The sequence below is a fragment of the Entelurus aequoreus genome, linkage group LG24, assembly GCF_033978785.1.
Source record: "Entelurus aequoreus isolate RoL-2023_Sb linkage group LG24, RoL_Eaeq_v1.1, whole genome shotgun sequence".
In the NCBI taxonomy this organism is placed as follows: Eukaryota; Metazoa; Chordata; class Actinopteri; order Syngnathiformes; family Syngnathidae; genus Entelurus; species Entelurus aequoreus.
Window position 1 is genome coordinate 14,020,636 of NC_084754.1, and position 17,296 is coordinate 14,037,931.

General features: G+C 37.9%; 1 protein-coding gene across 1 annotated transcript in view; it reads left to right on the plus strand.

The window, feature by feature from the left end:
* Positions 1 to 13,044, plus strand: part of si:ch73-62b13.1 (Carbohydrate sulfotransferase 1-like) — a 30,643-nt gene extending 17,599 nt beyond the window's left edge. Inside the window, exons 2-3 of the mRNA XM_062035189.1 lie at positions 2,390 to 2,557; positions 11,815 to 13,044. Of these exons, the coding sequence (XP_061891173.1) occupies positions 2,419 to 2,557; positions 11,815 to 12,956 (1,281 nt within the window). The 5' untranslated portion in view covers positions 2,390 to 2,418 and the 3' untranslated portion in view covers positions 12,957 to 13,044. The remainder of the gene's footprint in view (positions 1 to 2,389; positions 2,558 to 11,814) is intronic.
* Positions 13,045 to 17,296: the final 4,252 nt, after the last annotated feature.

Sequence of the window (17,296 nt, forward strand, 5' to 3'; positions counted from 1 at the left end):
CACGTCGCATCCCATCGCACACAGTGGAGTTTTACAAGCGGCAGGCCTTTTGCTTGATAAGATCAAAGACAGCTTTTTTCTTCTCGCAGGGCAGCCTGAACTCATGGCAAAACAAGTTGTGTGATAACTTATATAAAATTATTCTGACAGACATGTGAAAGTAAACAATGTGATAAAGAACATTTTACATCAATCAATCTAGGTATGTAGATATCTGGTCAGGACACTCCTCACTCTTTTGCCTTCACCTTTCATTGTCGTGGTTCCCGACTTAAACAACTTGAAAAACTTATTCGGGTGTTACCATTTAGTGGTCAATTGTACGGAATATGTACTGTACTGTGCAATCTACTAATAAAAGTTTCAATCAATCAATCAAAATTGTCCATTCATTTTTGGTGACTTTATATACTCTGGACCTAGACGTTGAGTCCGCGACATACATGGCGGACAATAACTGATACAGTCTGCTTTGCCAGTCCAAAAGCATTCACTGTTTTCCGTAGTCTTCCCTCGACAGTCAGGTAATACAAAGCACACGCTACATTTTTTATCACATCCACGGGAGCCCGTATTCTTGTTGACTCTCCTTCGACAAATGGACAAAGTTTTTTGGTAAGTAGAATCACAGCTGACCTCGACATTCGAAAGTTCTCTTGTCGTCTGAGAAGTTACCATGAATTGATTAACGTGGACCCCGACTTAAACAAGTTGAAAAACGTATTCGGGTGTTACCATTTAGTGGTCAATTGTACGGAATATGTACTGTACTGTGCAATCTACTAATAAAAGTCTCAATCAATCAATCAAAGTGTTGTATCCCAAATAGCTGCAATCACTTTCTCTTAAGGTATTCATGTGTGATTTCCACAAGCGTCTGTACAGACGGAAGGAGAAACACGGGCATATCTGGATGACTCGCCTCCATATTTCCAGTGGTTAGCTCCGAGTTACGAAACCGCTTTATTATGAAGCTGGCTGTGGCGCGTTCTTTCTGACGTCACTTCCTGTGTGGGGCGCAGTCTTTCTGGCGTCACTTCCTCTCCGAACTCAGTTTGTAAACGATCAATGAGTCCATACAAAGCTAAGAGCCGGAGATCCAAGACATACACAGCGCACTTACCCGTGTAAAAAATTGTCCGAGGAGGGGGACCTTAAACGATAGTTTAGTGTGGCTGAAACGGGGCTTAGGCTAAATAATTATTCGTTTAAGGGGTTCTCCGGCTTAGTGTAGATACAGCCTTAGAAGACATTTCGCCTCTTATCCAAGTAGGCTTCATAAGTTCATGTTAATAGGCATAGATTGGTCAGATCTAGTCTACCGGCTGGTTCCAAAACCCCAAATATTTATACTCCAACACCAGGAGGGCGTGCCTGGGCAAGGATGGTTTTGCCTTATCGCACCGAGAAAAACAATTGTTGAGATGCAAATGAGCAATCCTACTGTCAATGCCAACGACAGACGTTGAAGTGGAATGTCCCCTCGTTACCATTTGCAGTATTGAGTGGCAGAACGATCGCTGTGGATTTGACCACTATCAGCCCAAAATAGTCGGAATCATCCATGTTAGCATTCCATTCAGTTGTTGAACAAACGGCCCGAAAAGAGCATCTGTGACCAGAATGTTTCTAACTCCTGATATTTGTTGGAGGCTAAATTGCAGAGTCTTTTAGGGGACAGTTGCCGATGTCCATAAGGTCCGATAAATAAAAGCAAGAAAACCAAAAACTACAAACATGGTTGCAGGGGTGGAGACAAAGGGTTACTCCGCATGAAGGAGCGTGGTGAGGAAGGGTTCATTTGCATCTAACAACTACGCCTCCTAAAACAACACAATTTCAAGGGAGCCAAAACATGTCTTGAAGATAGGTCTGTAAAACATAATCTATACAAAATTTTGACCAAAGAACCACCATTACATGTTATGTAGAACACAAGGAAGTGTTTTAAATGTAAAAAAAAATCATATTATGGCCCTTTTCAGACACGCATCTTCTCTGCAAGAGCTTAGAAGATCATCTCTGCATGTGCTATCAAGTTTGCACGTGTTTTAGCACATGCAAACCTTTAGTAGATAAGGCCCAGTGTGTATTAGGACCTTTCAGTAGTTTGGTGTCTTAAACTCCCAGTTATATTTTTAGAAATGTCATACTACTGTGGCTGTGCATATGTACATTTGTAAACCTGACTCCCGACGATTTCCAATGATTTTTAGATTTGACATCCCTAATATAAATGTAATACAAAAGATGGATAGTGATATTTCAAATGGAGAAAGCCATTAAAGATGCCCAGTACCTCATAAGTGCCCCTAAGCATGGCCCCTGAAACAAAGCAAAATCAATCAAAATGGAATCTAACATGTATGCGTGTCTCATCAATGTGAAGGATGTAGAGCCCGAAGGTGGAGGAACGGGATGGAGTGCTCCTGGAAGACGGTGTTGCTGCTGGTGTGCGCCTCACTGGGAGTCCAGTACACAGCCATCCGCACGCTGAGGGACTCACGGTCTGGACCGTGTCAGGGTGTCTATCAATGTCAGAGCAAACATCACAGAGGTATTACAACCGGTGCGCACATAACCCAACATTTAAGATCAACAATGCAGTGAAAAGGTCAGGGCGAAACATTAATTTGACAAACATGTGTTACAGTCATTGATGTAAAACAATATAAAACAGGACGTTTCAAAGTAATTTCCTGAGACCTTTAACATCGAAACTGGAGCCATTATGATGTGCAGTGCTGTTTTCAAATTACCGTAAATCTTCAATATTTCACTGGTTCCGGGTTTGTATCCAGAGCAGCCAGTCTGAAACGCAGGTGTAAGGGATAGATCCAAAAGCAGATTTTTATAACAAAGTTCTACCGAAAAGTAATATTATACCAGATTGCAGGTTTTTGTTGCATTATTGTTGCGTTTTGCTTGATTGTAAAATATGTCGATCGAGGAGGTGGTTGGAGACGTAAAAGAGGAGCGACGTTCATATGTTAATATTCAGTGGTATATCGTTCATAGTTAATATTGTATATTCCACATTCTTTATTTTTGTGCACATTTGTTTTTTTTTGAGGTGGTTTGTTATAACGTTTTTAACATTCTATCAGGCATTATTGTGAGTTTTTGTATAGTGTTCCTGAAAAAAGGGATCCTAGCACACATACTGTACAGCAGATTTTTACATATATGTAAACTGTATATATATACATATACATATATATGTATATACATATATATTTATATATATATGTGTATGTATATATATATATATATATATATATATATATATATATATATATATATATATATATATATATATATATATATATACATATGTGTATATATATGTATATGTACATATATATATATATATATATATATATATATATATATATATACATACATATGTGTATATATATGTGTATATATATATATATATATATATATATATATATATATATATATATATATATATATATACATATATATATATATATACATATATATATATGTACATATATATATATGTATATATATATATACATATATATATATATATATATATATATATATATATATATATATACATACATATATATATATATATATATATATATATATATATATATATATATATATATATATATATATATATATATATATATATATATATATATATATATATATATATATATATATATATATATATATATATATATATATACATATACAAACCCCGTTTCCATATGAGTTGGGAAATTGTGTTAGATGTAAATATAAATGGAATACAATGATTTGCAAATCATTTTCAACCCATATTCAGTTGAATATGCTACAAAGACAACATATTTGATGTTCTAACTGATAAACTTTTTTTTTTTTTTGCAAATAATCATTAACTTTAGAATTTGATGCCAGCAACACGTGACAAAGAAGTTGGGAAAGGTGGCAATAAATACTGATAAAGTTGAGGAATGCTCATCAAACACTTATTTGGAACATCCCACAGGTGAACAGGCAAATTGGGAACAGGTGGGTGCCATGATTGGGTATAAAAGTAGATTCCATGAAATGCTCAGTCATTCACAAACAAGGATGGGGCGAGGGTCACCACTTTGTCAACAAATGCGTGAGCAAATTGTTGAACAGTTTAAGAAAAACCTTTCTCAACCAGCTATTGCAAGGAATTTAGGGATTTCACCATCTACGGTCCGTAATATCATCAAAGGGTTCAGAGAATCTGGAGAAATCACTGTACGTAAGCAGCTAAGCCTGTGACCTTCGATCCCTCAGGCTGTACTGCATCAACAAGCGACATCAGTGTGTAAAGGATATCACCACATGGGCTCAGGAACACTTCAGAAACCCACTGTCAGTAACTACAGTTGGTCGCTACATCAAGTGCAAGTTAAAACTCTCCTATGCAAGGCGAAAACCGTTTATCAACAACACCCAGAAACGCTGTCGGCTTCGCTGGGCCTGAGCTCATCTAAGATGGACTGATACAAAGTGGAAAAGTGTTCTGTGGTCTGACGAGTACACATTTCAAATTGTTTTTGAAAACTGTGGACGTCGTGTCGTCCGGACCAAAAAGGAAAAGAACCATTGTTATAGGCGCAAAGTTGAAAAGCCATCATCTGTGATGGTATGGGGTGTATTAGTGCCCAAGACATGGGTAACTTACACATCTTTGAAGGCGCCATTAATGCTGAAAGGCACATACAGGTTTTGGAGCAACATATGTTGCCATCCAAGCAACGTTACCATGGACGCCCCTGCTTATTTCAGCAAGACAATGCCAAGCCACGTGTTACATCAACGTGGCTTCATAGTAAAAGAGTGCGGGTACTAGACTGGCCTGCCTGTAGTCCAGACCTGTCTCCCATTGAAAATGTGTGGCGCATTATGAAGCCTAAAATACCACAACGGAGACCCCGGACTGTTGAACAACTTAAGCTGTACATCAAGCAAGAATGGGAAAGAATTCCACCTGAGAAGTTTAAAAAATGTGTCTCCTCAGTTCCCAAACGTTTACTGAGTGTTGTTAACAGGAAAGGCCATGTAACACAGTGGTGAACATGCCCTTTCCCAACTACTTTGGCACGTGTTGCAGCCATGAAAGTTAATTATTATTTGCAAAAAAAAATAAAGTTTATGAGTTTGAACATCAAATGTCTTGTCTTTGTAGTGCATTCAATTGAATAAGGGTTGAAAAGGATTTGCAAATCGTTTATATTTACATCTAGCACAATTTCCCAACTCATATGGAAACAGGGTTTGTACATATATATATATATATATATATATATATATTTTCATCCCTCCGTTTTCTACCGCTTGTACCTTTCGGGGTCATGGGAGTTGCTGGAGCCTATCTCAGCTGCATTTGGGCGGAAGGCGGTGTACACTCTGGACAAGTCGCCACCTCATTGCAGGGCCAACACAGATAGACAGACAACATTCACACACATATACATATATATGTGTGTATTCTGTCTTGCCTCTGGTGAGGGCGGTCGCATTTTTCTCCGCTCCCTCCTTCCCTGCTTGCTCTCTTTGTTTTTGTCTTGTCTGAACTATTTTGAAGCCTCTTTTCTTGAGCTGTCCTCAAATCTAAACATCAAAATGAATTTGATCAACTGGACTCTCGACGCAATTGACACAGTCTTTTCGACAAGGAAAAGAGGTTCGGGGGAGCCTGGCTGCCCTGATGGAACCATTGCTGCGGGGTACGTGAGAGATTCCTGGAATACTTGGAGAATCATGTGCCTCTCAGTCCTTTCCATCGAGGACGTGGAAGACATCTACCTATTTGGAGCTGTGATCGCAGGGCATTTGCTGATTGGGCTGGGCATTGCTCTGGTGTATCGTCAAATTCGGAAGACGATGGCAGCCACTCAAGGGGCCAACAGGCTGTTCAACGCAATGGAAGGATTGGGTCGTGCTGTGGGATCACAGACTGGAGCGATTGCTGATTTGAATCGCAAGGTAGATTCCATCTTGATGAAGTTATAGAAAGAATAAATTGGAATTGTCAGAGCCAGCATACAGAGCAGGAATGTCATTGTTTTGACTGCTCGAAGAAAAAACAACATCTTAATCTACGATTTGACTCCCTCGAATGGCCTTGAGGAACAGGCTGTTTGAAAACACTCCCCTGAGGACTCCTCAAAGATGGACGCTTTTGACCTTTCCCTTTTTTTCAAAAGCACCTGGGTCGGACTCTTGAACTCTTGAACTCTTGGGGCCGGCCTCGGCCCATAAAGACAATTCCAACATCTCACCCAAGTTAATTGGGCATACATGCACGCACACACCCCTCCCCAAATCAACGCCTTCACCACTGCTTAATTCCTCCGGGGTTGTGGGGGCTGAGCAGCGCTCAACAGCAGCTGCCGGCCTCCAAAGCCCTGTTGGATGACTCTGTTGCGAGTTGTTGTGATTACAAGTACCATGTTTATGTGTGCCATGCTATGTGAGGTTTTTTTCCTCGGACTCAGTCTGGACCATTCCTGAGGGTCCAGCCTCAGACTGATATTTTTTTTTACTTCCCCCCTTCCCTAATGTCACCTTTTTCCCACCTTTTTAAGGAGCGCCTAAGTGAGGCTGATCCGTTGGCGGTCCCGTCTTGTCTCCCTGTAACGTATGTCTGCTCTTAGCGGGATTGTGCCGAAAATGTAATTTCAGTTCTTATGTGTCTTGTACATGTAAGAATGGACAAATAAAGCTGATTGATTGATTGATATATATATATATATATATATATATATATATATATATATATATATATATATATATATATATATATATATATATATATATATATATATATATATATATATATATATATATATATATATATATATATATATATATATATATATATATATATATATATATATATTTCACACACATATACATATATATGTGTTTATATATATATATATATATATATATATATATATATATATATATATATATATATATATATATATGTATATATATATATATATATATATATATATATATATATATATAACATATATATATATATATATATATATATATATATATATATATATATATATATAACATATATATATATATATATATATATATATATATATATATAACATATATATATATATATATATATATATATATATATATATATATATATATATATATATATATATATATATATATATATATATATATATATATATATATATATATATATATATATATATATATATATATATATATATATATATGTTAGGTCAGGAAAAAACACAGAGGCTCTTTCATCCCTACAAGCCAGGGGGGGAAATATATATATATATATATATATATATATATATATATATATATATATATATATATATATATATATATATATATATATATATATATATATATGGGAAATATATATATATATATATATATATATATATATATATATATATATATATATATATATATATATATATATATATATATATATATATATATATATATATATATATATATATATATATATATATATATATATATATATATATATATATATCGCAAACAGAGCCTTTTTTTCTCTCTCAATGTGGCCCCCAAGACAAAATGATTGTCCAGTCCTGGTATAAAAGAAAGAACACTCCGTGATGGCACTGGTAGAACCACAATAGAACCACACCGAGACGTAGGAAAATCATAAACCAGAGGAATTCCCAAGTAAAGGTGTGGAGAGAGAAATTCGAAATACGTGAAGGGTTTTACAATCATCCAGCAATTTATCTTCATTAATCCTCTATTATACTGTGGTTGTTACCGGCTGGCACGGAGCGCCCGTGTTTCAAAGTAACACCCCCGTTTGCAATCAACTCCTCATCAGTAGTAATTACATGTTGCGCTATATATAGAGATTTGTCATTGTAAAAAGAAGACAAGCCTTCTCTGAAAGACTCGTACTTTAATGCCTCGTTGTGCCGTTCACATTCCGGAATGACATGATGAACTTGTACTCGTTTTTATTATTACAGTGCAAACTAATTGCTGTGGAATCACCTCAATCAACAAGTTAAATGTATGCACATAAGGAAAACAATTTTATATTGACACATCTTTAAGATATGCTCACTTAAAAAAGCTAATCCTCCATTATAACTTGAGAAGAATATTATTATGTACAAAACCAGTGAAGTTGGCACGTTGTGTAAATCGTAAATAAAAACAGAATACAATGATTCGCAAATCCTTTTCAACTTATATCCAATTGAATGGACTGCAAAGACAAGATATTTATTTTTGTTCGAACTGAGAAAGGTAATTTATTTTTGCTAATAATCATTAACTTAGAATTTAATGGCAGCAACACAAGGCAAAAAAGTTGGCACTTACAAAATTCCTTGCAATTTTTGTTCTTAAATTGTTCGATAATTTGCTCACAAATATGTTCACAAAGTGGTGACCCTCGCCCCATCCTTGTTTGTGAATTACTGATCATTTCATGGAAGCTGCTTTTATACCCAATCATGGTACCCGCCTGTTCCCAATTAGCCTGTTCACCTGTGGGATGTTTCAAATAAGTGTTTGATGAGCATTCCTCAACTTTCTCAGTCTTTTTTGCCACTTGTGCCAGCTTTTTTGAAACATGTTGCAGGCATCAAATTCTAAATGAGCTAATATTTGCAAAAAATAACAAAAGTTTACCAGTTCGAACATCAAGTATCTGGTCTTTGCAGTCTATTCAATTAAATATAGGCTGAAAAGGATTTGCAAATCATTGTATTCTGTTTTTATTTCCGATTTACACAACGTGCCAACTTCATTAGTTTTGGGTTTGTACTGAACAAGTTTTAATGCTGGTAATGCTGCTAATAAAGTCCATTCAGTAGATCCTATCAAACCTTCACCAGTAGATTATCAGATATGGGCTGTGGTTTCTCTTTTCAAAAAAACACTCCTTAACCTTAACCACAGTATTTGCACATACTGGGAAGGATTGTGGTTGTCTAATCTTATATAGGTATGCACTTAATGTAATGTATAACTTCTTTACCCTCTACAGGGAGCTTGAGAAAGCATTGGAGTTTACCAAACCATAAAGACCAGGGGCCGTACTTATCAAGCTTCTTAGAGTGCCATTTTACACTTAAGTCCTGAGAATTTGCGAAATGTAGTCCTACTCTCAAACTTAAGAATAAAAGCTTTTTATCAACGTTCTTAAGTCTAAGAATCACTCCTACTCTCCACAATATTTAAGAGACCTTCAGAGGTGTCTTAAGTGGTTAGGAGTTGCCAGCAGGGGATGGCACTGAGGCGAGAGAGACGTGCGCGAACGTTCAGGGAACGGAACAATGTTGTTGTTTTTTTTGATGACGAGCAGCTGATCAAACGGTATCGTTTAGACAGAGCGGATATTATTTTTGTCACAGATTTAATACTTTTCGATTCCTTGTTGATTTCTGCATGTGTCTGCAGTGGGCTAGTATACATAGAGCCACCCACACCAGTTTCAAATTAGTTGCCTAATTAATGAATTGGAAAGAAAATGTTATGACAGTAGCGTATGTGTGTGGCCGTGAGGTGAGTGACGTCAGTGAGTGTGTGGGCGATAGAAGAGAGGGAGCGGTAGCGTGAGTGCCGGCGGGGACTAGTTTGTTTTGTATTATTTTGTAGTTTATTGTCAAAATATACACTCCCATTGTCCACTTAAATATTTCCAAGATATTTCTTTATTCTTAGACAACGGATTCCCTTCCGTGATTGGTCATTTCTATGGACACAGAAATGACGTCACCTAAAATTCCGTTTACGGCACATAGTAATGTCGTAATTCAGCTCTGAGTGTGACACTTAAGATTCAGTCCTACACTTCGCTGAAAGTGTGAGTAAGACGCTTGATAACTAACTTTTAAGTGCAGCTTACAGCGAAGAATTTATTTACTCTTAAGTCAACTCTTAGCAGACTTCTTAGGAGTAATTCTAAGAAGCTTGATAAGTACGGCCCCAGGTGTGTTTTATGGACTGGGGAGACGTTATTCAGCAGTGTTCCTTTTGGTATCCTGTTTGTGGCGTTGGTGGAATCTATTTTCAGCAGACTCCAGAAGATACCACAATCTTTAAATCACAGGGCATGGTTCTAGGGGTGTTTGCTGTAATGAGAACACTGTATGGTGACTAGAGAGCTCTCCATTCTCGATTTTACTTACTTACATACCTCCAAGTGGTCTCCCTGGTGAGTTATTCTCTTCCATCAAAGGGAAGACTAGGGGTCTATCACAGCTGGCCTAGGAATAATGTTTAAGAGAGCTGGAAAAGATTGTCAGGGAATGAGCTTTCCTTTTTAGACTGTTGTGACCGTGTACTTAGTGTAAGGAAAGTGGATATTCGGCCGAGATTGGTTTGATGTTATAAACTGCCCTTCAGATTTTTATTAGCCAGGGAAAATGTAATTAAATAAAATCTAATCTAGCATATCAATCTAAAGTTTGGACACACATTATAATTAATAGCATGAGCAAGTGTCCCCAGACTTTGCTGTAGATAGTGCTAATTCACTGCAATTGTTATTTCAACGCATAATTCATATATGAAAGAAACTACTGAACCTCACATACTGTAAACAAGCACTTTGGCAAAAGAGGCAAAGAAAAACTTCCTCTAGTACAGGGGTGTCCAAAGTGCGGCCCGGGGGCCATTTGCGGCCCACAGCTAATTGTTTACCGGCCCGCCACACATTCTGAAAATGCTATTGCAAAAATAAACATTACAAAAAGTGGAATGAGGTGAAATCTAACTAGAAAAAGTTGCAATGTTGACACAAAGCTGCCATGCAGGCTGTTTTTTTTCTTTTGTCTATATTTATTTGTCTTTTTTGGCCATTGCTTAAAAAAAAAAGAATCAATGTTATAATGAATTATTGACCTATTCAAGGCTCCAATTATTTAAAATATTTCACTTTAAAATGTTTTATGTGGAAAATATTGCATATATTGTGTGGTTGCCATACAAAAATATAATCGTTTTCTTTGACAAAAGAGCATAAAACAAACAAAATAATAGTTTAAACGTAAAATCGACAGATATATCTGAAGTTGATCTCGTAACTTAAGTGTTGAAAGTAAAAAAATACTAATACAAATGTATCACTTTGAGTGGGGCACCTTTTGTATCCTAAATATATTTAATGGGATTTTATTTATCTTTTCACTGTGATTACTCAAAAATAACAATTAATTAATATCAATGGTGTCCTGCATTATTGATGTTTTTAAGGCTCTAATTACTTCACATCAAACATTGCTTTCTGAATGTTTTGGGCAGTGGGGGAAATACTGTATATTTCAGTTTTATTATAAAAAACAAAGTTGTCTTGACAGTAAAGGCATACAACCTTTTTGGTTTTTTAAATTTTATATCAACCTGAAGTTGATATACTGTAGAGATTTACCGTAAGCTTTAATAAAAAAAATTAAAAAATTATTTGGCTTGTTTTTAACATTTTAATTACTTAGATAGACCCTTTATGGTCCCCAGGAGCCCTAAAGGGGAAAAAAAAACAAAATCCATATATTTTGTTATGATTTGAAAATGAAAACTATCAAAATGGCCCCCGCATGCTTTAATTTTTCCGTGTGCGGCCCTCAGTGGAAAAAGTTTGGACACCCCTGCTCTAGTAGAAGGGAATTTTTAACAGAAACACACAAGGGGATGGCCATCTGCCTCATCCACAAACATAATCATAAAGGATAGAAAGTTTGAGGACCAAGCATCACCTGTTTGGACTTTAACATGTTCAATATTTTTTCCTCAAAGAATCCAATTGGAGACCTTTGTGCGATGAGAGCTGGACGTCCACGGAGGCACCTCGGAAGCACATCCTGTTGTTTGCCACGACGCGCAGTGGTTCCTCCTTCACCGGTCAGCTCCTCAATCAGCACCCTGAGATCTTTTACATGTTTGAACCTCTTTACCACGTCCAGCAGGCCTTCACAAACTCCAGTGGTAGACTGCGTCGCGGCTTAGACCGCCGGGCCCTCCTGGGCGCATACAGAGACCTCCTGCTCAACTTGTACAACTGCGACCTTCACTTTATAGAGAGTTACATCCGCCCTGAGCCCCAGGACCACGTCACTAATTTTTTCTTTCGCAGAAGCTCGAGTCATGCTCTTTGTTCTCCGCCGGTGTGCATGGAAGGAGCAGATGGACAAGTACTTGAGCCACCTGAAGAAACATGGTGTACCAAAAAGTGTGGGGCACTGAACCTCACCTTAGCTTCAACATCGTGTCTATCGAGAGGTCACATAGCCATAAAGACTGTTCGGATCCCTGAGGTGGGGGACCTGCGAACTTTAGTTGAAGATCCACGCCTAGACCTTAAAATCATTCACCTGGTGAGGGACCCTAGAGCCATTCTGGCCTCACGCATGATGGCATTTTCAGATCAGTTTCGCGCTTGGAAAATATGGAATGCTACAGGACGGCAGCCCCGGTATGTGGATCTATCGCAGATCACAAGCACCTGCAAGGACATGGTGGCCTCTGCAGAAACAGGTTTACAGAAACCAGTTTGGCTGCAGGGACGCTACCTCTTGGTGAGATACGAGGACCTGGCATTCAACCCACAGCACAAAGCCACAGAGATTTACCAGTTTCTTGGGCTAGATATGGAGGACAGGGTTCAGGCATGGATTACAAAGAACACCAACAGTAATTTGTCTTCTCCATCAGAATGGAATTACAGATACTCCACCACCAGAGATTCCAGGGTGACAGCTGAGAGCTGGAGGCTTCGTCTCGGCTTTGACATTGTCAGAACTGTGCAGAATCTGTGTAACAAAACATTGGCCCTGTTGGGGTATAAACTTGTTCATTCTGCAGCCCAACTTAGAAACTTGTCTCACAGTCTAGTAGAAACCAGACGGAACCTAGAAACATTCCAACCCAGCCTATCTTAAACATGAGGCCAATCAGTTATTGGGTCGCATAATGTCAGAGTAAATTGCTGTAAGTTATTTGATTGATTGTCAAGGCAGACAATTTCTTGGCGTTTTTTGTTCATTGATTTTAATCATTGATTTGTACATTCATAATTGGCTCGAGGGTTGAATACCATATTCATGATTGTCAGTTATATATCTATTTATTTTATTCATTATAATCAATCAATCAATCAATGTTTATTTATATAGCCCTAAATCACAAGTGTCTCAAAGGGCTGTACAAGCCACAACGACATCCTCGGTACAGAGCCCACATACGGGCAAGAAAAAGTCACCCCAGTGGGACGTCAATGTGAATGACTATGAGAAACCTTGGAGAGGACCGCATATGTGGGTAACCCCCCATATTATTATATATTATACAATAATTGTTTATTATATTCACGTAACTATTTATGTTTGATTGCTGATTCAGGGCATTACTTCTTCAATACTTTTAAAGGGTTTGGACATTGGAGATTAGGGATTGTTAAATTAATCATGATCTGTACATTATGGGCCTGATCTACTAAGATCCCAAATAACAAGTGCTATACAGTGTGGGCATTGATGGACGTTTGGCATGTGGTCTGCAAAGTGCAAATGTCGTGCAGACCGCCCTATTTAAATGAGGACACACTAATTCCTCTCCACATTCATGAGGATTTTTTTAATGTTTTTTATGTTACGAGTCATACCAAAGACTATAAAAATGGGACCCATTACCTCCCTGCTTGGCACTCAGCATCAAGGTTGGAATTGGGGGTTAAATCACCAAAATGATTCCCGGGCGCGGCCACTGCTGCTGCCCACTGCTCCCCTCACCTCCCAGGGGGTGAACAAGGGTATGGGTCAAATGCAGAGGACACATTTCACCACACCTAGTGTGTGTGTGACAATCATTGGTACTTTAACTTTACTTTAACTTTGGAAATATGAAGCAGACAATGCACCACTTTTTCTGGGCTTTTTAGAAGTGGTCCTGCAACGCAATCTACAACAGAACTCACTTTTTAGTACGTAGAGACGCTGGCACTAACTGTGATTGTGCGCTTGAAAAAAATATGGACTCAAAACAGCTCTCGCAAAACAGTTCCCTGTTTGATAAATCACATTGCGAGCGCTACATAATTTTACATTTGCATCTCATCTTCCTACTATTGTGGGCATTCTAATAATCTGCATACATTCTCCATATGCATTAAGACAGACACAGATGGGTTTCACTCCTTATTTTTTTCATTTAAAAGACACCATCCTCGTGCACACGCTCAGTAGATCAGCTTTGCATGCTATCAACTTTGTACGCGTTTTAATACAGGCACACCTTGAGTAGATCAGGCCCTATGTTGAAAATCTATATAAATGTCACAGATCCTACTGTAGGTAGACAGCTCTATTGGGCGAGATGTGCTGCAGACATTTATGTCATTTTGATAATAGTTTACATTTTTATACTTTCAAACATTAATAAATATTTCATACAAAAGTAATAATAGCAGCAATGTTTTTCTTTCATTCAAGAACATTGAAAACGTCCTCAGGTTTTTGTGTTATGGGATGAAGAAGTGTGCAGCTCTTTTATCTTATAATTGCACAATAAATTGCAATTTCATTCCATTTAGCGTGTCCTTCACTGAAAAAGTGCTTGACCCAGAGGAGCAAATATTGAACTACCTGTTAAATTTGGAATTAAATGTGTATCTCTGAAAATTATCACATTAATAAAGTCCGTGCTCTTTACAGAAGGGCATAGCCACAGATTACAGCGAGCGCATCACCATTTCCTCTTTTAGAAATCGACCTTCGCATCATCTCTGGACGTCGTGTCCAACTTTGAGAACTTTAAAGAAGTGTTTTTTAGGGGTTAATGATTCATTTTACGTGAGTCATAATTTCAACACGGACTTTGATTTTGTTTCTTTTCAATGCCGTCATCTGTCTGTGGAATCTGCAATAGTGGCCTGCTGAGAATGATGAGTGTTCTGAGCATTAAAGGCCTACTGAAACCCACTACTACCGACCACGCAGTCTGATAGTTTATATATCAATGATGAAATCTTAACATTGCAACACATGCCAATACGGCCGGGTTAACTTATAAAGTGCAATTTTAAATTCCCCTCTAAACTTCCGGTTGAAAACGTCTATGTATGATGACGTTTGCGCGTGACGTCAATGGTTGAAACGGAAGTATTCGGACACATTGTATCCCAATACAAACAGCTCTGTTTTCATCGCAAAATTCCACAGTATTCTGGACATCTGTGTTGGTGAATCTTTTGCAATTTGTTTAATGAACAATGGAGACTGCAAAGAAGAAAGCTGTAGGTGGGATCGGTGTATTAGCGGCTGGCTGCAGCAACACAACCAGGAGGACTTTGAGTTGGATAGCAGACGCGCTATCCGACGCTAGCCGCCGACCGCATCGATGATCGGGTGAAGTCCTTCGTCGCGCCGTTGATCGCTGGAACGCAGGTGAGCACGGGTGTTGATGAGCAGATGAGGGCTGGCGTAGGTGGATAGCTAATGTTTTTAGCATAGCTCTGTCGAGGTCCCGTAGCTAAGTTAGCTTCAATGGCGTCATTAGCAACAGCATTGCTAGGCTTCGCCAGGCGGTACAGCATTAACCGGTTACAGGTCCAGAGTTTAATAGTATTGTTGATCTTCTGTCTATCCTTCCAGTCAGGGGCTTATTTCTTTTGTTTCTATCTGCATTTAAGCAGGATGCTATCACGTTAGCTCAATAGCTAAAGTGCTTCGCCGATGTATTGTCGTGGAGATAAAAGTCACTGTGAATGTCCATTTCGCGTTCTCGACTCTCATTTTCAAGAGGATATAGTATCCGAGGTGGTTTAAAATACAAATCCGTGATCCACAATAGAAAAAGGAGAAAGTGTGGAATCCAATGAGCCCTTGTACCTAAGTTACGGTCAGAGCGAAAAAAGATATGTCCTGCACTGCACTCTAGTCCTTCACTCTCACGTTCCTCATCCACAAATCTTTCATCCTCGCTCAAATTAATGGGGTAATCGTCGCTTTCTCGGTCCGAATCGCTCTCGCTGCTGGTGTAAACAATGGGGAAATGTGAGGAGCCCTTCAACCTGCGACATCACGCTACTTCCGGTACAGGCAAGGCTTTTTTTATCAGCGACCAAAAGTTGCGAACTTTATCGTCGATGTTCTCTACTAAATCGTATCAGCAAAAATATGGCAATATCGCGAAATGATCAAGTATGACACATAGAATGGATCTGCTATCCCCGTTTAAATAAGAACATTTCATTTCAGTAGGCCTTTAAAGCTCAATCCGCCAAATAAAGCCGCACCCTTAGTTCAAAAACAACCATGCAATTTCATCAAAATTGCCAGACATTTTTGTGGGGACTATAACTACAACTCTGTGCTAAAATGGTCTCTTCCATAATGGGGTTAGATCCTCTCCTTTCTATCCTCCCTGCAGCTGCCCTTATAAACGCTGACACAGTGAATATCTCCAGGTACACCAAAAGATCCAGAGGTAGGGGGTAACAGGATTCAGGATGCATGCTGAAAAGAATATACCCCGGTAATCTTGCAGGGCTACACAAACCGCTCATAAAGTCAACCTTTATACCAGGTGGAGAGATGTACGTCATCATTTTTGTTCCTGTCACAGAAGCTGCAAGTGAACTGTTTCACCTGTAAGCTAATTACTCATTTATTTGCACTCAATAGCAGCAGTTTCTTTCTATCCCTCTGACTTTGCTGACAAAATTGTATCAATACTGGTAAAATTATGAGGCACATGCCGAGGGGAAAAACCGCACAAAATCTATACTCTCTTGGCAGTAATGCGAGTAGATGACCCAGATAAATTGTAGAAAATAAGGTCTTATTCACCCATTTGCCAGTGTAGAGACATATTTAGAGAATATTGTATGTTTGGTGTATTGGTAAATGTACATTTGTTAGCAAGCTGAATGAGGGTGAGATGCAATGTTTCTATTCATCTTCACCGTGTAATATTGAATGCTGTATTAGAATCTACAGTGAGAGTTTTATATGAAAACAATATTAATGGGACAACAACCACTTACAAAGCAGGCTTTATAACAGGAAAGGAAAATTAGTCTTATGTCTCATATGGTGTTTTAAAGTTCATAATTACAAAACCCAAAACCAGTGAAGTTGGCACATTGGGAAATTCGTAAATAAAAACAGAATACAATGATTTGCAAATCCTTTTCAACTTATATTCAATTGAATAGACTGCAAAGACAAGATATTTTAATGTTCGAACTGAGAAACTTAATTTATTTTTGCAAATAATCATT